This window comes from Ranitomeya imitator, chromosome 6 (genome assembly GCF_032444005.1).
Source record: "Ranitomeya imitator isolate aRanImi1 chromosome 6, aRanImi1.pri, whole genome shotgun sequence".
In the NCBI taxonomy this organism is placed as follows: Eukaryota; Metazoa; Chordata; class Amphibia; order Anura; family Dendrobatidae; genus Ranitomeya; species Ranitomeya imitator.
The window spans coordinates 130,906,591-130,930,008 of NC_091287.1; the positions used below are offsets into that span (position 1 = coordinate 130,906,591).

General features: G+C 42.7%; 1 protein-coding gene across 1 annotated transcript in view; it reads left to right on the forward strand.

Moving 5' to 3' along the window:
• LOC138642148 (contactin-associated protein-like 2) overlaps nucleotides 1-23,418 on the forward strand; it is a 313,870-nt gene that overhangs the window by 241,738 nt on the left and 48,714 nt on the right. Inside the window, exon 3 of the mRNA XM_069730103.1 lies at nucleotides 19,577-19,696. Within this exon, the coding sequence (XP_069586204.1) occupies nucleotides 19,577-19,696 (120 nt within the window). The remainder of the gene's footprint in view (nucleotides 1-19,576; nucleotides 19,697-23,418) is intronic.

A 23,418-nucleotide genomic window follows, 5' to 3' on the forward strand; every position in this document is an offset into this window, starting at 1 on the left:
TTCATTTACAGAGCAAGCTCAACCCTTATGCTATACTTCTCAGTGAAAGCGAGAAGGTATTGTACCTAGCATCAAAGAGCTCTTTTGGCTCAGCATCTGCTTCATTCGTGTGTGCAGTTAGCACCAATTAGTTGCAGAGCTAGCCCAATCTGTGTGCTATTTTCCCTGTGACACTAACAGGGTATAGCACTTCACATACTTGTGCCATACCTCTTCTCGGTGAAATAACTGAGCTTGGTACTCAGTGTTCCATTTTCACTGAGTGGCGATAAACTCAGTTTGTTCAAGGAAAGCTTGTTGTTGTGTTCTGTGATTATTCACACTAGTAGCAGGGTTCTACTCTGCACGGTGGACCCTGGGTTGTGATTGCACTTTATTTTAATATTTTATTTAGTGCTATCTGCCAAGCCTAATGACTGATGGATTGAAAGAATAATAGGCTACCCGGTCTGAGCAGTAGAAGATGTACTGTTGAATACAATAAATAATAAAATTACCTATTCATAACATTATCAACAGGTAATAATTCTAACAAATGCTCAGAACATAGGTAGATGCCTTCACCCTATGCTCATTTCCTGTAATGCTTTGTCAAGGGGGTTGTCAACACTCTTGTTGAAATATTTAACCCCTTCATGACCCAGTTAATTTTGACCTTAATGACCTGGCCGGTTTTTGCAATTCTGACCAGTGTCCCTTTATGAGGCAATTACTCAGGAACGCTTCAACTGATCCTAGCGATTTCGAGATTTTTTTTGTGAACCGTGACATATTGGGTTTCATGTTAGTGGTAAATTTAGGTCGATAATTTTTGCGTTTATTTGTGAAAAAAATAGAATTTTGGCAAAAATTTTGAAAATTTCCAAATTTTTAATTTTTATTCTGTTAAACGAGAGGGTTATGTGACACAAAATAGTTAATAAATAACATTTCCCAGATGTCTACTTTACATCAGCACAAATTTGGAAGCAAATATTTTTTTTTGCTAAGAAGTTATAAGGGTTAAAATTTGACCAGCAATTTCTCATTTTAACAACAAAATTTACAAAACCATTTTTTTAGGAACCACCTCACATTTGAAGTCAGTTTGAGTGGTCTATATGGCTGAAAATACCTAAAAGTGACACCATTCTAAAAACTGCACCCTTCAAGGTGCTCAAAACCACTTTCAAGAAGTTTATTAACCCTTCAGGTGCTTCACAGCAGCAGAAGCAACATGCAAGAAAAAAATGAACATTTAACTTTTTAGTCACAAAAATGATCTTTTAGCAACATTTTTTTCCCCAAGGGTAAAAGGAGAAACTGGACCCCAAAAGTTATTGTACAATTTGTCCTGAGTACGCCAATACCCCATATGTGGGGGGGAACCACTGTTTGGGCGCACGACAGGGCTCGGAAAGGAAGAAGCGCCATTGAAAATAAGGCCAAAATGCAGAAGCAGTGTGTGATGTGAAAAATTAAGTACACCCCATGAATCAATAACTGGTAAAATCACCTTTAGCAGCAATAACGTAATCATTTTCTGTATGATCTTATCGGTCTCTCTTATCAAGGTAACAGGATAAAATGTGAACTTATAAGAATTCTTCAAAGAATTGGTCAAAAAAAAATTCACAAAAGCTAATTGCTTAATTTATACAATATAAAAATACAAAACATGATAAATAAAAAAAGGGGGAACCAGGAAAAGGGTAGGAAAGGTTATAAGAAAAAGGGGAAAGCGGACGGGGGAGCACCACAAAAATACATAATAAAGATGTTGACAGTAATTCAATATAAGATGATAGAATAACATATACTGTATTATATGTGAAAAACTATATGTCATATCAATGCATAACAAATGAAGATGATCACAAGTATAATTAAATACTACAAAATCAATCAAATTCAACCTGCAAAGAATAAACTCCATTGAAAGGTATTTTTGTACCATGATTATTGAATGATGGGTATGTATCTGCCTAATCATGTGTATAATTATTCCAAATAGATGCAAGTATTATCATCCCAAGAGGGGCAGTATGAGTTTACAGATAACTATATATACATATGTAAGTAGTAATTAATTTAATTTTGCACAAAACCCAATTGCATAAGCCTCATTTGACCTATAGAGAGTATAGTCACTCACAAGTGATGTATGAAAAGGGTCAGGCTCAATGTGAAGTTTATATTAAATCCTGATAAGTTGATCATCTGATATGTATATAGATAAATCACAGGCTGAAATTGCATATTCATACTGACCAAGTTGAACACCCCATGTCCCAATCCACCAACACGCGTCCCTTCCCTTTCCTTCTTTTAACCTTTCCTACCCTTTTCCCGGTTCCCCCTTTATTATTTATCATGTGTTGTATTTTTATTGCATAAATAAAGCAATTATCTTTTATGAATGTGAATTTTTTTTGACAATTTTTTTAACAATTCCTATATTTCACAATTTGTATGTTCGTTGGCACGTATTAGTTTTGTTATATTTTGGTATTTCCTACTATGTAAATTTGTGGTAACAGGAGTAGGGTTGAGCGAAACGGGTCGGCCAGATTCAGAAGTCGCCGACTTTTGGCAAAGTCGGGTTTCATGAAACCCGACCCGACCCCTATGTGGCGTCGGCCATGAGGTTGGCGATCTTCTGATCTGGAATCGGAATTCCGATACCGAGTTCCAATATGTTTAAGATATCGGGAATCAGTATCGGAATTCATATTTAAGTGTAAAATAAAGAATAAAATAAAAAAAAAATTGATATACTCACCCTCGGACGCGCCCTGGTTCTCACCGGCAGCCTTCCTTCCTAAGAATGAGCACCTGAAGGGCCTTCGATGACGTCGCGGCTTGTGATTGGTCGCGTGAGCGGTCACATGGGCGGTCACGCAACCAATCACAAGCCGCGACGTCATCTAAGGTCCTTCAGGTGCTAATTCTTAGGAAGGAAGCATCCGAGGGCGCGTCCGAGGGTGAGTATATTCCTAATATACTCACCCTCGGACGCGCCCTGGTTCTAACCCGCAGCCTTCCTTCCTAAGAATCAGCGCCTGAAGGACCTTAGATGATTTAGCGGCTGGTAATTGGTCACGTGACGCCCATGTGACCGCTCACGCGACCAATTACAAGCCGCGACGTCATCGAAGGTCCTTCAGGCGCTCATTCTTAGGAAGGAAGGCTGCCGGTGAGAACCAGGGCGCGTCCGAGGGTAAGTATATCAATATTTTTTATTTTGATTCTTTATTTTACACTTAAATATGGATCCCAGGGCCTGAAGGAGAGTTTCCTCTCCTTCAGACCCTGGGAACCATTAGAAATCCAATGCACTGCATTGGGTTTCGGGTTTCGGCCGACCCCGACCCTGACTTTTCTATAGGATCGGCCGATTTCACTCGACCCAACTTTTGAAAAAGTCGGGTTTCGTGAAACCCGACCTGATCCTATAAAAAGAAAAGTCGCTCAACCCTAAACAGGAGAAAATAGACATTTGTTGTGCAGATTTCCTGAGGATACTGATATCACAGCAAGGCTCATAAAGGAAGAAGCCCCATTTAACTTGGAGCGCAACACTGGCATAGATAGCCATATCCATTTTTCAGAGCCTATAATATGCCTAAACAGGGTAAATCCCCAATAAGTGACCCCACTGTGGAAATTACACCCCTCAAGGAAAGTATCTAGAGGTATGGTTATGCTGTGCAGAATTTTATGACGTTGAGCTGTGATTATGACAAAATAACTTTTTCCTGCGAAAATGTTATTTTAGCCCCGAGTTTTTCCTTTTCACAAGAATAACAGGAGAAAATGGACACCAAATTCTGTTGTGTGATTTCTCCTGAGTATACCAGTAGCCCATATGTGTTGCAAAACTACTGTTTGGGTACACGACAGGGCTCGTAAGGGAAGAATCACCAAATAAATTCTGGAGTGCAATTTTGGCTGAAATAGATTGTGGACGCCTATCACATTTGAAGAGCCCCTGACATGTCTAAACAGCAGAAACCCCCATAAATGACCTCATTTTGAAATATATACTTCTAGAGGAATTCATCTAGGGATGCAGTGAGCAATTTTAACCATCAGGCGATTCACAGAATTGTTTAACTTTGGGCTGAGTGAATGGAACATTTCCTTTTATCCACTAAAATGTTGTTTTGGATCCAAGTTTTCAATTTTAAAATAAGATAATAGGAGAAAATGTACCATACAATTTGTTATACATTTTCTCCTGAGTGTGCCAATATTCCATATGTGGTCAAAACCTACTTTTGAAGTGCAGTGCAAAGCTCAGTAAGGAAGGCGTACTATATTGGAGTTCAGATTTTGATGGAATAGTTTGGAGGTGCTATATCACATTGGCAGAGCCCCTAAGGTGCCAGAACAGCGTAACCCCCATATGTGACCCCATTTTACAAACTACATCTCTCAATGAATTAATTGAAGGGTGCAGTGATCATATGAGACAGATATGTCACAGAATTTTATACCATAGGACAGTGAAGTAAAAATAATTGAACTTTTACTACAAGAATTGTGTTTTAGCCCCAGATTTTACATTTTCATGTGGAAAAATGGGGAAAATAGCATCAAAATTTGTCAAAACAATTTCTGCTCATTGTGGCAATACCCCATCTGGCTGTACAGAGCTGCTTAGCCACGCAATCAGACTCAGGAGTGAAGAATCGCTATTTGGATCTTGAAGAACAAATTTGTAGGCTTCATATACAGAGCCTCTAAGTACCAGAAGAGTAGAAACCCACCTCACGTGACCCATCTTGGAAATTCCACGCCTCTGGGAAGCTATTTACAGGAGTAGCGATGATTTTGACTCCACAAGTGTTTTCTAGAAACAAGCAGCAATGAATATTGCTGAATGCACATTGCAAATCTGCCATTGTAGTGCCCACACATTGCAGTGTCCAGTACGTTGTTGTGTCCAGTACATAGTAGTGCCCATGCATTGTGCCCAGCTCTTGCTTCTAGCCACACGCATCACCTTAACTATGCAGTTTCTCATCGCTACAGAAATTTCAAACATGTGGACGCTAATTATTAGTATTTTATTATTATAGTGCCATTTATTCCATGGCACATTATATGTGAAAAGGAGTATACATAATAAAAAACAAGTACAATATTCTCAAACCAAACAAGCCATCAACTGGTACAGTGGGAAAGGGGGTCCTGCCCGTGAGGGCTCACAGTCTACAAGGGATGGGTGTGGGATACAGTAGTTGAGGATACAGCTGGTTGTGCAGTGGTATGGTGGAACAAAGGTTACTGCAGATTGTAGGCTTGTTGGAAGAGGTGGGTCTTCAGATTCATTTTGAAGATTTGCAAAAGTATGATGTTAGGTGTCGAGTTCCCGCCTCTGCACAGGGGGAATCTCGAACCATCTCTGCTGCGGTCTCCCATTCTTCTCCAGCCGCAGTGGAGTCTGCTCAGTGGAGACATTGGTCCCAGCGTCTTGCTCAGTCTCACTCTGTGCATAGGGTTACTGTTGTTTTTCCTGCTTCTGCCATTGAAGCTAGTGCTGGGCAGCGGCGAGCAGACGCTTTTGGGACTAAGACCTGCTTTTTCCCTTCTGAGCATGCCCAGGGTGAGATCTCCCATTGGAGATCGAGGGTCACATGATCAGATGCTGCAGCGGTTCCCATTGGTCCTCCAGGAAGGTCATGAAGGTGCTAAACTTCTGTGGCAGCTTCCCATTGGTCCTTTATTGGAAGGTCCTATAGATGCTGCATCTATATAAGCTTCGCATGACCGCACGACCATGCGCTAGTGTACAATTGTAATCGTGTGTGTGTTGATGAGTGCAAGTCGTTCCTTAAAAAACCCATCCCTTGCGTATGACTGTTCGCGTAAGGTGTATGGCTGCAATCTAGCGCTGAACTCACAGCATTAACACACGAAACAGCGCCTACTGCTGTGACCTCCAGTACGGTGCCACGCGCCATTAGAGCGCTTCTTTAACCCAAGTCAGGGTGGTTAGTGGCTTCCGCCAGTACGGCACAGTTCGCACTCTCATGCTATTTAATTATTAGTTTTGTTACGTGCGGTACTGCGGCCCTGTGACACAACAGGGTTCGCTTCATTCACATAGGGTAAAGTTAACCCGTGTGTGTATTCACATTGTACAGCCATATAGTCCGTCATTACTTGGCAGCAGGTTCCATCTCTGCACGGTGGACCCCGGGCTGCGAACGCACCTTATTCCATCTGTTATGAAAGGCAATTCAGTACTACAATGGACATAGCGGTCAGAGCACATACAGTGATCTGACAATAACCCAAAATCATAGAACGAGCTCTGAGACGTGGGAACTCTGCAGACCGCAATCCCTAATCCTCTCCAAACAACACTAGAGGCAGCCGTGGATTGCGCCTAACTCTGCCTATGCAACTGGGCACAGCCTGAGAAACTAACTAGCCTGAAGATAGAAAATAAGCCTACCTTGCCTCAGAGAAATACCCCAAAGGAAAAGGCAGCCCCCCACATATAATGACTGTGAGTTAAGATGAAAAGACAAACGTAGAGATGAAATAGATTCAGCAAAGTGAGGCCCGACTTTCCTAACAGATCGAGGATAGAAAAGGTAACTTTGCGGTCTACACAAAACCCCAAAGAAAACCACGCAAAGGGGCAAAAAGACCCTCCGTACCGAACTAACGGCACGGAGGTACACCCTTTGCGTCCCAGAGCTTCCAGCAACAAATTAGACAAGCTGGACAGAAAAAACAGCAAACAAATAGCAAAGAAGAACTTAGCTATGCAGAGCAGCAGGCCACAGGAATGATCCAGGGAAAAGCAAGTCCAACACTGGAACATTGACAGGAAGCCAGGATCAAAGCATTAGGTGGAGTTAAGTAGAGAAGCACCTAACGACCTCACCAGATCACCTGAGGGAGGAAACTCAGAAGCCGCAGTACCACTTCCCTCCACAAACAGAAGCTCACAGAGAGAATCAGCCGAAGTACCACTTGTGACCACAGGAGGGAGCTCTGCCACAGAATTCACAACAGTACCCCCCCTTGAGGAGGGGTCACCGAACCCTCACCAGAGCCCCCAGGCTGACCAGGATGAGCCACATGAAAGGCACGAACAAGATCGGGAGCATGGACATCAGAGGCAAAAACCCAGGAATTATCTTCCTGAGCATAACCCTTCCATTTAACCAGATACTGGAGTTTCCGTCTAGAAACACGAGAATCCAAAATCTTCTCCACAATATACTCCAATTCCCCCTCCACCAAAACCGGGGCAGGAGGATCAACAGATGGAACCATAGGTGCCACATATCTCCGCAACAATGACCTATGGAATACGTTATGTATGGAAAAAGAATCTGGAAGGGTCAGACGAAAAGACACAGGATTAAGAACCTCAGAAATCCTATACGGACCAATGAAACGAGGTTTAAACTTAGGAGAGGAAACCTTCATAGGAATATGAAGAGAAGATAACCAAACCAGATCCCCAACACGAAGTCGGGGACCCACACGGCGTCTGCGATTAGCGAAACGTTGAGCCTTCTCCTGGGACAAGGTCAAATTGTCCACTACATGAGTCCAAATCTGCTGCAACCTGTCCACCACAGTATCCACACCAGGACAGTCCGAAGACTCAACCTGTCCTGAAGAGAAACGAGGATGGAACCCAGAATTGCAGAAAAATGGTGAAACCAAGGTAGCCGAGCTGGCCCGATTATTAAGGGCGAACTCAGCCAAAGGCAAAAAGGACACCCAGTCATCCTGATCGGCAGAAACAAAGCATCTCAGATATGTTTCCAAGGTCTGATTGGTTCGTTCGGTCTGGCCATTAGTCTGAGGATGGAAAGCCGAGGAAAAAGACAAGTCAATGCCCATCCTACCACAAAAGGCTCGCCAAAACCTTGAAACAAACTGGGAACCTCTGTCAGAAACGATATTCTCTGGAATGCCATGTAAACGAACCACATGCTGGAAGAACAATGGCACCAAATCAGAGGAGGAAGGCAATTTAGACAAGGGTACCAGATGGACCATCTTAGAAAAGCGATCACAGACCACCCAAATGACTGACATCTTTTGAGAAACAGGAAGATCAGAAATAAAATCCATAGAGATATGTGTCCAAGGCCTCTTCGGGACCGGCAAGGGCAAAAGCAACCCACTGGCACGAGAACAGCAGGGCTTAGCCCGAGCACAAATCCCACAGGACTGCACAAAAACACGCACATCCCGCGACAGAGACGGCCACCAAAAGGATCTAGCCACCAACTCTCTGGTACCAAAGATTCCAGGATGACCAGCCAACACCGAACAATGAACCTCAGAGATAACTTTATTGGTCCACCTATCAGGGACAAACAGTCTCTCCGCTGGACAACGATCAGGTTTATTAGCCTGAAATTTTTGCAGCACCCGCCGCAAATCAGGGGAGATGGCAGACACAATTACTCCTTCCTTGAGGATACCCGCCGGCTCAGACAAACCCGGAGAGTCGGGCACAAAACTCCTAGACAGAGCATCCGCCTTCACATTTTTAGAGCCCGGAAGGTACGAAATCACAAAGTCAAAACGGGCAAAAAACAGCGACCAACGAGCCTGTCTAGGATTCAACCGCTTAGCAGACTCAAGATAAGTCAAGCTCTTATGATCAGTCAATACCACCACGCGATGCTTAGCTCCTTCAAGCCAATGACGCCACTCCTCGAATGCCCACTTCATGGCCAGCAACTCTCGGTTGCCCACATCATAATTTCGCTCAGCAGGCGAAAACTTCCTGGAAAAAAAAGCGCATGGTTTCATCACTGAGCAATCAGAACCTCTCTGCGACAAAACAGCCCCTGCTCCAATTTCAGAAGCATCAACCTCGACCTGGAACGGAAGAGAAACATCTGGTTGACACAACACAGGGGCAGAACAAAAACGACGCTTCAAGTCTTGAAAAGCTTCCACAGCAGCAGAAGACCAATTGACCAAATCAGCACCCTTCTTGGTCAAATCGGTCAATGGTTTGGCAATACTAGAAAAATTGCAGATGAAGCGACGATAAAAATTAGCAAAGCCCAGGAACTTTTGCAGACTTTTCAGAGATGTCGGCTGAGTCCAATCATGGATGGCTTGGACCTTAACAGGATCCATCTCGATAGTAGAAGGGGAAAAGATGAACCCCAAAAATGAAACCTTCTGCACACCAAAGAGACACTTTGATCCCTTCACAAACAAAGAATTAGCACGCAGGACCTGAAAAACTGTTCTGACCTGCTTCACATGAGACTCCCAATCATCCGAGAAGATCAAAATGTCATCCAAGTACACAATCAGGAATTTATCCAGGTACTCTCGGAAGATGTCATGCATAAAGGACTGAAACACAGATGGAGCATTGGCAAGTCCGAACGGCATCACTAGATACTCAAAATGACCCTCAGGCGTATTAAATGCAGTTTTCCATTCATCTCCTCGCCTGATTCGCACCAGATTATACGCACCACGAAGATCTATCTTGGTGAACCAACTAGCCCCCTTAATCCGAGCAAACAAATCAGATAACAATGGCAAGGGGTACTGAAATTTAACCGTGATCTTATTTAGAAGGCGGTAATCTATACAAGGTCTCAGCGAACCATCCTTCTTGGCTACAAAAAAGAACCCTGCTCCTAATGGTGACGATGACGGGCGAATATGCCCCTTCTCCAGGGTTCCTTCACATAACTGCGCATAGCGGCGTGCTCAGGCACGGATAAATTAAACAGTCGACCTTTTGGGAATTTACTACCAGGAATCAAATTGATAGCACAATCACAATCCCTATGCGGAGGTAGGGCATCGGACTTGGGCTCATCAAATACATCCCGGTAATCAGACAAAAACTCTGGAACCTCAGAAGGGGTGGATGACGAAATTGACAGAAATGGAACATCACCATGTACCCCCTGACAACCCCAGCTGGACACCGACATGGATTTCCAATCTAATACTGGATTATGGGCTTGTAACCATGGCAACCCCAACACGACCACATCATGCAGATTATGCAACACCAGAAAGCGAATAACCTCCTGATGTGCAGGAGCCATGCACATGGTCAGCTGGGTCCAGTATTGAGGCTTATTCTTGGCCAAAGGCGTGGCATCAATTCCTCTCAATGGAATAGGACACTGCAAGGGCTCTAAGAGAAACCCACAACGCTTAGCATACTCCAAGTCCATCAAATTCAGGGCAGCGCCTGAATCCACAAATGCCATGACAGAATAAGATGACAAAGAGCAGATCAAGGTAACGGACAGAAGAAATATTGACTGTACCGTACCAATGATGGCAGACCTAGCGAACCGCTTAGTGCGCTTAGGACAATCAGAGATAGCATGAGTGGAATCACCACAGTAGAAACACAGCCCATTCAGACGTCTGTGTTCTTGCCGTTTAACTCTGGTCAAAGTCCTATCGCACTGCATAGGCTCAGGTTTAAGCTCAGGTAATACCGCCAAATGGTGCACAGATTTACGCTCACGCAAGCGTCGACCGATCTGAAAGGCCAAAGACATAGACTCATTCAAACCAGCAGGCATAGGAAATCCCACCATGACATCCTTAAGGGCTTCAGAGAGACCCTTTCTGAACATAGCTGCCAGCGCAGATTCATTCCATTGAGTGAGCTTGGACCACTTTCTAAATTTCTGACAATATACCTCTATCTCATCCTGACCCTGACAAAGAGCCAGCAAATTTTTCTCTGCCTGATCCACTGAATTAGGTTCATCGTACAGCAATCCGAGCGCCAGGAAAAACGCATCGATATTACTCAATGCAGGATCTCCTGGCGCAAGAGAAAATGCCCAGTCCTGAGGGTCGCCGCGCAAAAAAGAAATAACAATCAAAACCTGTTGAACTGGATCACCAGAGGAGCGAGGTTTCAAGGCCAGAAATAATTTACAATTATTTTTGAAACTCAGAAACTTAGTTCTATCTCCAAAAAACAAATCAGGAATAGGAATTCTTGGTTCCAACATAGCTTTCTGATCAATAGTGTCTTGAATCTTTTGTACTCTTGCCGAGAGCTGATCCACAAATGAAGACAGATTTCTAATGTCCTTCGCTACACCTGTGTACTGAACCACCCAAATGTCTAGGGGAAAAAAAAGGCAAAACACAGTGCAAAGAAAAAAAAAATGGTCTCAGAACTTCTTTTTTCCCTCTATTGAGAATCATTAGTACTTTGGGCTTCCTGTACTGTTATGAAAGGCAATTCAGTACTACAATGGACATAGCGGTCAGAGCACATACAGTGATCTGACAATAACCCAAAATCATAGAACGAGCTCTGAGACGTGGGAACTCTGCAGACCGCAATCCCTAATCCTCTCCAAACAACACTAGAGGCAGCCGTGGATTGCGCCTAACTCTGCCTATGCAACTGGGCACAGCCTGAGAAACTAACTAGCCTGAAGATAGAAAATAAGCCTACCTTGCCTCAGAGAAATACCCCAAAGGAAAAGGCAGCCCCCCACATATAATGACTGTGAGTTAAGATGAAAAGACAAACGTAGAGATGAAATAGATTCAGCAAAGTGAGGCCCGACTTTCCTAACAGATCGAGGATAGAAAAGGTAACTTTGCGGTCTACACAAAACCCTAAAGAAAACCACGCAAAGGGGCAAAAAGACCCTCCGTACCGAACTAACGGCACGGAGGTACACCCTTTGCGTCCCAGAGCTTCCAGCAACAAAATAGACAAGCTGGACAGAAAAAATAGCAAACAAATAGCAAAGAAGAACTTAGCTATGCAGAGCAGCAGGCCACAGGAATGATCCAGGGAAAAGCAAGTCCAACACTGGAACATTAAACAAAATAACCGTATGCACTACTGGTGAAATGGTGCTAAGGTTAGGTTCCCACACCTTTAGACAGTATAATGAAAAGAACCTAGCACTCAACTTGATGCTTTTAGTGCATAATTTATTGTAGTAGTACCCAAACGTTTCGGTCCTTCATAACGGACCTTCATCAGTAAACTACATGTGAGAAAATAAAAAATATAAACAACCAAACATAAACCAAAAGAAAAGATAAACTATACAAAACAAAGTATATACATGAAGTGTTTGATACAGAAACAGCATCGATATAAAATACAGGTCAAATGTATAAATGGAATATACGCTGAGGAGAGGTACACCGAATATCGAGGCATAGAAGGTTCCACTATTAGAAATGGGAGAAGACAGCCAGAAATCGTGAAAAAAAAGGGTGAAGTACATACCGTACTAGTAAGTGGAAAATGAGACCATAGGGTCATGGGGCACTAAAAGAGCAGCGTCTGGGGATATAGGAAAAACCTATTAAAGATTCACATGAGCCCATGTGACATTAGTGGGGGGATATAATACAAAACATACCTTTAGAGTAAGGCCGGATAGGTATGGTAATACTGCGAAACACAATGAGGCTAATTACATACCGGGGTGTAGTAGATAGGGCCCAGGCAGCGCAAGTGCTATAATTACCTAGTTTAGCAGAGTAGAGTGAAGCCGCTGACAGACGCGGTGTCCACCGCTGGTCTTTTAAGGAAACGAAGGAACCGCCGCTACATGTGCGGAGGGCGGGACCGATCACAGCCCGATGGCCAATCAGCGGCCGCGGTGATGGCCGGAAGTGACGTCGCGCAAGTTGTAAGAGAGTGTGCGGTTATGGTAGGGGTATGTGCGCCGTAACACCCGGAAATGATGCCACGTTGTCATGGTGATAGAGCGATACAGAGGGGCGGCTACAGAGGAGCACAGAGAATAGCGCCGACCAAGTATCTATATCTAACAGTACTCTAGTAGGGGGAAACGAAGAGAAAGACCCAGGAGGGAGGGTTCCAGAAGGTCACAGTAAAAAGAAGTCAGGTACACAAGTAGCGTAGAAATGAAGTGCCTAGCGGAGATTCCGTGACTGGTGAGAGGTCTCCGTGGTGATGGTGCTCCTATAGCGTAGCAAATAGCCATGTGACAAACTAGGCAAGGTGCGTGTAGCAGACTTGATCCAGTGTGTATACGGGTGGTACAACAAGATCTCAGTACAGGCGACTCTAGGTAAAAGAGAGAAAGAGTCAGTTATCAAGATACAGTATATATACGGTACATTGTATTGAAATCAGTAGCAATAAAGTTATAGAAGTCCATAACAACCTGTAGGAAAAACAACAACGTAATAAAACATTATATGAACATGCCATAGGCATGGGATGGACTAGCTACCCTGGTTGGAGTAAAAAGCCAGATGTGTATGTACCTGTCTGGATCACTTCTCAGAGAAAGGAGGCCAAGTCATAGTCCCTATTGAGTCCCATGGGATGGAGGGTTTCTAACGTGTGAATCCAAAATGCCTCCCTCCGTTTAAGACGGGCAACCCGGTCTCCACCACGACGAATAGGGGGGACGTGTTCAATAACTTGAAACTGTAACTGTGAGACATTGTGGCCATGATTATTGAAATGAAGGGGGATGGGTAACAACAAATTCTTACAGCGAATCGTGGACTTGTGTTTAGAGACACGATCTCGTATAGTTTGCGTAGTCTCACCTACATATAAAAGTCCACAGGGACATTTGATCAGGTATATAACCCAGGAAGAAGCGCAGGTGAAATAGCCTGGAATACTGTATGTTTTTCCTGAGCGGGGGTGGTGGAAGGAGGAGCCTTTCAAGACGTTGTGGCATTGTGAGCAATTGAGGCACGGGAACGTCCCTGTACGTGGACCCTGTAGAAATCGTTGGCGGAGGGAGGGAGTACTTGATCCCAAATCCGCCCGTACCAAAGAGTCCCTCAGGTTGGGTGGGCGTTTGAAACAAGGGAGGAACGGGTTTTGAAACTCGACTACGTGAGGGTATGCCTTTGACAAAAGGTGCCAATTCTGACGTATGGACCTATGTAATATGTATGCAAAAGGGTGATATGAATGGACAAATGGGATACGATTAGAGGCTCTATTAGGTCGTGGGGGTGAGGGAGCAGCGGCTTTTTCTAATAACGATGGCGGGTAACCCCGTTGGGCAAATTTGGTGGCCATTTCCTGAAGGCGGACTGGTCTAAGCTCAGTATCAGATACAATTTTTTTGACCCGATGAAATTGAGATTTGGGCACCGAATTCTTGGTGGCAGGAGGGTGGAAGCTCGTGTAGTGTAACAAACAGTTACGGTCGGTGCTTTTAGTATATAGGTCAGTGGTGATGGAGCCATCAGGTTGGAGAATGACCATTGTGTCCAGAAAATTGATTTGTGAGGTGTTATGTGACATGGTGAAAGAAATACCCGGCCAAGCTGTGTTGAGCCAATCAAAGAAGGACGCGAGGGCTTCCAACGAGCCCCCCCATATGCAAAACACATCGTCGATGTAACATCTCCAGACGATAACGTTGTCACGAAATAGAGGATGGGAGTATATCAGGCTCTCCTCAAAGTCGGCCATGTAGCAATTAGCATATGGGGGTGCTACGTTGGAGCCCATCGCGGTACCACGGATTTGTAGATAGAAGTCATCCTGAAATAGAAAATAATTACGGGTAAGAATGATAGTCAACAAATCAATACATAAGTTAATCTGATCCGGTAGAAAGCCAGAGTGAGTCAGAAGTTTATGGACCGCATTAATACCTTCTATGTGAGGAATAGAAGTATATAAGTCTTTTACATCCATAGTTACCAGTATGGAGTGTGAGGGAATGGGTCCTATATCCTTAAGAATGTTGAGGAAGGATCCTGTGTCCAGGATGAAGGACCGGGATGACCTTATCAATGGGGTAAGAATCTTTTCCAAATAGATAGCCAAAGGAGAGAGGATGGAGTCGGTTGAGGCGACTATAGGCCTCCCTGGGGGTTTTTCCAAATTCTTATGGATTTTAGGTATGGTATAGAATACTGGAGTAATCGGGTGTGCATTGGTGAGAAATTCCCGTGTTTTGGGGTCTAACACTCCCCGTTCAGTATGTTTCAAGAGCGTGTCTGAGATGACCTCCCGGATGGTGGCTAAGGGGTCACATTGTAATTTAACATAGACCGTAGAGTTGTCTAATTGACGTTTAATTTCGTCGAGGTAATCTGACCTATTCATGATGACGAGGGCGCCCCCTTCACCTGCGCTTCTTCCTGGGTTATATACCTGATCAAATGTCCCTGTGGACTTTTATATGTAGGTGAGACTACGCAAACTATACGAGATCGTGTCTCTAAACACAAGTCCACGATTCGCTGTAAGAATTTGTTGTTACCCATCCCCCTTCATTTCAATAATCATGGCCACAATGTCTCACAGTTACAGTTTCAAGTTATTGAACACGTCCCCCCTATTCGTCGTGGTGGAGACCGGGTTGCCCGTCTTAAACGGAGGGAGGCATTTTGGATTCACACGTTAGAAACCCTCCATCCCATGGGACTCAATAGGGACTATGACTTGGCCTCCTTTCTCTGAGAAGTGATCCAGACAGGTACATACACATCTGGCTTTTTACTCCAACCAGGGTAGCTAGTCCATCCCATGCCTATGGCATGTTCATATAATGTTTTATTATGTTGTTGTTTTTCCTACAGGTTGTTATGGACTTCTATAACTTTATTGCTACTGATTTCAATACAATGTACCGTATATATACTGTATCTCGATAACTGACTCTTTCTCTCTTTTACCTAGAGTCGCCTGTACTGAGATCTTGTCGTACCACCCGTATACACACTGGATTAAGTCTGCTACACGCACCTTGCCTAGTTTGTCACATGGCTATTTGCTACGCTATAGGAGCACCATCACCACGGAGACCTCTCACCAGTCACGGAATCTCCGCTAGGCACTTCATTTCTACGCTACTTGTGTACCTGACTTCTTTTTACTGTGACCTTCTGGAACCCTCCCTCCTGGGTCTTTCTCTTCATTTCCCCCTACTAGAGTACTGTTAGATATAGATACTTGGTCGGCGCTATTCTCTGTGCTCCTCTGTAGCCGCCCCTCTGTATCGCTCTATCACCATGACAACGTGGCGTCATTTCCGGGTGTTACGGCGCACATACCCCTTCCATAACCGCACACTCTCTTACAACTTGCGCGACGTCACTTCCGGCCATCACCGTGGCCGCAGATTGGCCATCGGGCTGTGATCGGTCCCGCCCTCCGCACATGTAGCGGCGGTTCCTTCGTTTCCTGACCAGACCAGCGGTGGACACCCCGTCTGTCAGCGGCTTCACTCTACTCTGCTAAACTAGGTAATTATAGCACTTGCGCTGCCTGGGCCCTATCTACTACACCCCGGTATGTAATTAGCCTCATTGTGTTTCGCAGTATTACCATACCTATCCGGCCTTACTCTAAAGGTATGTTTTGTATTATATCCCCCCACTAATGTCACATGGGCTCATGTGAATCTTTAATAGGTTTTTCCTATATCCCCAGACGCTGCTCTTTTAGTGCCCCATGACCCTATGGTCTCATTTTCCACTTACTAGTACGGTATGTACTTCACCCTTTTTTTTCACGATTTCTGGCTGTCTTCTCCCATTTCTAATAGTGGAACCTTCTATGCCTCGATATTCGGTGTACCTCTCCTCAGCCTATATTCCATTTATACATTTGACCTGTATTTTATATCGATGCTGTTTCTGTATCAAACACTTCATGTATATACTTTGTTTTGTATAGTTTATCTTTTCTTTTGGTTTATGTTTGGTTGTTTATATTTTTTATTTTCTCACATGTAGTTTACTGATGAAGGTCCGTTATGAAGGACCGAAACGTTTGGGTACTACTACAATAAATTATGCACTAAAAGCATCAAGTTGAGTGCTAGGTTCTTTTCATTATACAACACTGGAACATTGACAGGAAGCCAGGATCAAAGCATTAGGTGGAGTTAAGTAGAGAAGCACCTAACGACCTCACCAGATCACCTGAGGGAGGAAACTCAGAAGCCGCAGTACCACTTCCCTCCACAAACAGAAGCTCACAGAGAGAATCAGCCGAAGTACCACTTGTGACCACAGGAGGGAGCTCTGCCACAGAATTCACAACATCCATCTTATTATTTGGTGCGTTCCGCTAGCCCTAACAGTATGATATGTTGAGGTAGAAAGTTGCAGAGTAGGGAAGGTGCACAGGAAAAATATTGTATGTGATTGTGGGAAGAGGAAATAAAACAGAAGTGGAGAAGGAGGTTTTGTGAGGATTGGAGGATGCATGCAGGTAAGTACTGGGAGACTAGGTAACAGATGTATGGAGAAGACAGGTTGTGAGTGGCTTTGCATGCCATGGTTAGGGTTTTAAACTGGAGTCTCTGGGCAAAACGATTACTGCAACATTTAAGATTTAAATTTAAACAAAATTTAACATGGTTCTATTATAAGTATTGTCATCTATTGAAGAGTAATAGGAATCAGGAGCAAGCTCCAAAATAAAAAATACAGATGTAATGTAAGCCAGCCATACTACTGTGAGCATGTAATCAATTTATCTGACTGTACTCCATTATTATCCTCCTGCCTCATCTGCCACTGCTGCTCTGCTCTCCTTGTTCTCTATGGTTGGGAGGCTTAGGAGCAATAGTTAAAGGCAAAGTCCATCACCCCAATTTTGCCTCTCCAGGTAATATCCAGGTTGTACAGCCAAATACTGGTCGTAGGAGTTGGATGTTGGTCACTGCTTTAGCAAGTGATTGGCAGCATCAGTCACATGCCTGATCTCCAGGAGGTGCAAGCTTAGAGACCAGTGAATGACCTGGACAGTGCCAGGACATGGGCAATGGGTGATCAGTAGGTGAGTACAGTATAATATAATGGCAAGGTTTTAGATTTTTTATTTTTGCTCATCTCCCTTTCTGTACTGCAATTGTCAATTTTCTAACTGCTTGACATTGTGTCTAAGATTCTTCTTAGTCTATTGGTGCTTTACCAGTCTATGTGGTTTTAGTCCCTCTTTAATGACTACAAGCATGTTATTTGCTACCAGCAATCCCATGTTTCTACTCATATTCCCCACTGCCTTTTGTCTATGCTATTCATAGAGCTAAAAACACAAGAAAGAGCACACACTTAAGTCCTAAAACCAAAACCATGCACAAAGTCACAATGAAACGGTGCCATGCTGTTGAAATATGCAATTCACTTTAGTTTATTTAGATCAAGGTCCATGACAGAATAGATTGGTTAGTAGGCTGACCTTTCTGACAATAACTGCAGGAAATAGCAGCATTAATATTACCATATATTGTTTCTGCTAGAAAGGAAGCTTTTTAATAAAAATACCGATAGGGAATAATTTTATATTAATTATAATTGCAGATAACACAATATAATCATTTAAGTGGCTCCAAACCTGAGCTTCTTTTTAACTATTTATGTATCAAGTGGATTTTTTAATTAAAAGTTAAAGTATTATCCCACAAATTAACATCTTTTGAAATGTATACATTTACTTCAATGATTACTTAACTAATTTATGCATTACCATTGTTAAACATAATTAAAGTACCTAATTGTCTTTCTCTAATCAAATATAATGAGGACATCTGAGTGCTCCTGACATATTGTTTTAAGCTTTTATTCCCCCTCAAAATGACAATTTTAAAAAAGCTTTTGTCTTTTATTCTACATGGAAATGTAGAATTAAATTTACTGGCTTTATGTTTTTTCTTCTTAATGAGGCAAGTCCCTATGTAATCTGAGATTCAAGAACTTACTAAATCCTTATTATGCATTACTAACTGATGCATCGTTAACTAAGGTTTAGGACTGTCTATATGTGTGGTGTGAAAAAAGCTATCATCTATTAATGATCATTTTGAAATTTCAACCTTAAATTTTTACATTGACCGAACGGTATTAATAATGCCAAAGATTTACCTTATTCCTATTTTTTCTTTGTAGGTTTAGTTATTATTATTATTATGATTTATTTATTTATTTATTTATACAGCACCATTGATTCCATGGTGATGTACATGAGAAGGGGTTACATAAAAATTACATATATCACTTACAGTAAACAAACTAACAATTACAGACTGATACAGAGGGACGAGGACCCTGCCGTTGCGGACTTACATTTTACAGGATGGTGGGAGGGAGACAGTAGGTCAAAGGGTTGCAGGGGCTCTGGTGATGGTGAGGCGGTAGCTCCGGTAGGGATGAGGAGGCAGCAGGGTCAGTGTAGGATGTAGGCTTTTCTGAAGAGGTGAGTTTTCAGGTTCCGTCTTAAGGATCCAAATGTGGCTGATAGTCAGATGTGTTGGAGCAAAGCATTCCAGAGGATGGGGGATATTCGGGAGAAGTCTTGGAGGTGGTTGGGTGAGGAGCGAATAATTGTGGAGGAGAGGAGGAGGTCTTGGGAGGACCAGAGATTATGTGAGGGAAGATATTGGGAGATTAGTTCAGAGATATATGGAGGAGACAGGTTTTGGATGGCTTTGTAGGTCAGTATTAGTAATTTGAACTGTATACACTGAGGGAATGGGAGCCAGTGAAGAGATTTGCAGAGAGGAGAAGTGGAGGAGTAGCGAGGAGTGAGATGAATTAGACAGGCTTTTATATAATATCATGAGAATAGGCACCTCATTTAACACCACTTTTTTTGTTCCAGCCATGTATGAGCTCTCTTGTGAAGTCTACAGACACCTGGGTAATACATCAGACTTCTATTGGATTGATCCAGATGGCAGTGGACCACAAGGACCAATGCGAGTTTACTGCAATATGACAGGTAACAGACTTTCATATTTTTAATCTGGAATCTAATGGCAAAATTAAGTGAGAGTCTTTCTTTGTTTCATAGAAAATGTCATCCTATAGATTACCAATAGTTTTAGCACTTGACCATTTTGCAAGCACAAGCAAGATATCAAATTATTAATGTCTGCTGATAACTGATACTGGTTTTATCCAACAATAAATGCACAGAAATTCTGTCAGCCAACATTGACCCCCAAACCAATAGCTCCTTTATCTATTCCTATGTCCATATTTATTGAATTGATAATAACCACTATTATCATGAATAAAGATGTTAATCTGATAAGAAACTAAATAAGACTTGACATTACAGGCAGATCTCAAGAAAACAGTAAATGGCCTGAGAAGCTTTCTAGGGACATTAGAAACAGAAATGGGCAAATGTATTGAAGAGTAATTAATTTTACTCACATTTTGCAAATATCTGCATTCTGTAGAATATGGTTTTTTTTTATAATTCTCAGCATAAAATCACACAATGCCAACTGTGGACACCATATTTCTAAACAGTAAATGGCCGGCAAAAAGTTGAAAAGAAACAAATATCATATATCAAAGCTTCGGACACCACCATTGCCCTGATTTTTTGTGCCTCTATTACACCACATCTCTGGACTTCTGTTGACTTGGAGTTAGGAATTCTGAGTGCAAGTAGGTCCCAGAGAACAATGCATGTTAGCAGTGACCTTCTGTGCCTGGGGTCAGAAGCCATGACCATATGTTCACTCTAAATTGGCAATATGGCTCCTGAGCAGTCCCCAGAGGGCACTGCGCCTGCACTATGACCTTGTGGGCTTGCTCATGGCCAGAAGTCCTGATACAAATTGAACAGGATAGAGAATAGTGCAATAGAGGCACAGAGAGCCAGATGGGGTTCAGGGAGTTTCAGGAGTGGCCAGAGAAGAGAGCAGTCAGGTGAGCATGAGGGTTTTTTCCTATTTATATTGTATGTATATTATGTTCTAGGGTCTGGAGAACTCTACAAATCAAATTTCCCAAGTAGAATCCACAAGACTTGGCAAATTTGAATTTAATCAGAGCCACTCACTTTAAGTTTGAATTTTGCTAGGTCATACCTACGAGTTTTTTAAATAACTCAAATGCTTCCTAATCATAAAAATTATTATCTCTGTAAGTAAATATAAAAAATGTCATTTATGTAGTTGTTCATTTTGTATCATTCCTCTCCTAAAATCTCAACATAAGAGTAAGGCTGGGCTCAGATTGCCATGTTAAAAATCGAGCCATTCCACCCTGGTGTTTGTCCACACTGCAGATGGGTGCAGGAGCTATCTTTTATTTCATGCATTATTCTGGTCTGTAAAACAGATCAAAGTATTGCATGAAACATGTTTTTCCCTGTAATTTGCCTACTTTTCTATTGTTTGAAGCCAAGAATGCAACGCAGAGGCAGGAGAAGTAAAGGAGGAGAATACATATTAATTTATTTCTCAGCAAGTTAATGTATAATCTACATATCTCTTTATTATTACTTACATCACTTTATTAATGTTTTATATTTAGTGCAATACGATTGTTTCATTTTGTTAGAAGGGATAACTTGATATTTTACAGTGCCTCTAAAAGTAATTTAGGATAGAGAATAAAAAAGACAACAAGAAGCACCAATTTATTTTTCTGCTTTAGAATAAATTCTTATCGGTATTCTGCGTTCATTTTTCTTCACTCTGCAATAAAACATCTGAGGGGTAAGTTCATGGGCAAGTTACTCTAATACAAAGCATTCTACTTTGGCAAATTTCTGGCATCACATAGGTCATCATAATTTTCCAGCAAGATGTACGTTCAGAGTAGAATAATAATAAGAAAATTAAGCCATTAGGTTTGCATATATGAAATGCTTCAATGTCTGTGACAAGGAATAATTTAGGATATTTTTTTCCTGATTTATTTAATTTGATATATAGGCAGAAAGATTTTTCTACTACAAGAAAAGGCTATTATGAATTGAATTTTAAAATACAAAATTACAGAAATAAAAACTTATTTTTGCCACAGTCACAAGTACATTTAACTTATTTCACGCACATTTAACCCCTTAACAGTCAACATTTTTCTTGAAAGTAACACTAGTCGACAAAAAGATGGTCATCCAAATTCCCAATCAGGTCCATGGAAACAGAGACAGAACATGTTAAAGTACTGGGTAGAATGACACATCGCAGTCTTCTGTTGCTGTTCATATTACGATCTCAGCATGTGCCTTGAAAGTACATTTAGAAATTATAAAAAAGGTATTCGAGCACTGTACAGCAAAAGCATACAATCTTTATGAAAAGTATCCTTTTTTAGAAAACTGTGCTATTCCACTCTTCTACTCCTAAAAAAATGTAAACCTTTCATAAAGGGTGGTCAAATGTAAATACAGTTCTATTACTGTAAGGCCAACCTTTAGAGTCTATGGCAGCACCTATTATTACCTTTTAAATAACTTTTCAGAGATTTGGACATAACACAAAAAAACAGCTGCCTATCAAGTCTTGGGCATTGTATCCCTGCCATGTCCATATGTATGGTTTAAGTAATATAAGCTATCGCTGAAAGGAAATGATTGAAGGTTTATAATTAGGGAGTGAGCGGGCTCAGATACGGTGTTATCCGAGCATGCTCGTGTGCTAATGGAGTATCACTGCTACATGCTTTCCATTGTATAGTGATATGGAAAACTGCAGATAATCATTTTTTTTTTGTTTATCTCTGTTCTATTCCAGAGATTTTCTTCCAAGTCTACTTCCGCAATTGTACTATGGTAGTCTGCATTTCATCTGCATTTCTCGTATGTATGTAAATAGGTTCTGTAAGTTTTACAGGTGTCCGTTCCAGCATCACGGTCTATTGGGAACACAAGCCATAATATTAGTGTGCCTAAGCTTTTTCATTTTGTACCAATTTCTGTCAAATAAAAAACTGGCATTGAATTTCTGGAGGTTTGTTATTTCAATAAAGCTTGACCCCTTAATGACTGCCAATATGCCTTTTTACGGCGGTAGTTAACCCCTTCCCGACCTGTGACACAGCGTATGCGTCATGAAAGTCGGTGCCAATCCGACCTGTGACGCATATGCTGTGTCACAGAAAGATCGCGTCCCTGCAGATCCGGTGAAAGGGTTAACTCCCATTTCACCCGATCTGCAGGGACAGGGGGAGTGGTAGTTTAGCCCAGGGGGGGTGGCTTCACCCCCTCGTGGCTACGATCGCTCTGATTGGCTGTTGAAAGTGAAACTGCCAATCAGAGCGATTTGTAATATTTCACCTAAAAAAATGGTGAAATATTACAATCCAGCCATGGCCGATGCTGCAATATCATCGGCCATGGCTGGAAATACTAATGTGCCCCCACCCCACCCCTCCGATCGCCCCCCCAGCCCCCCGATCTGTGGCCCGCTCCCCTCCGTCCTGTGCTCCGCTCCCCCGTCCTCCTGTCCGCTCCCCCCGTGCTCCAATCACACCCCCCGTGCTCCAATCAAACCCCCCCGCACTCCGATCCCCCCCCGTGCTCCGATCCACCCCCCCTGCACACCGATCCACCCCCCCTGCACACCGATCCACCCGCCCGCACACCGATCACTCTCCCCCATGCTCCGATCCCTCCCCCCCCGTGCTCCGACGCCCCCCCGTGCCCTGATCTCCCCCCCCTGTGCCCTGATCTCCCCCCCTTATACTTACCGATCC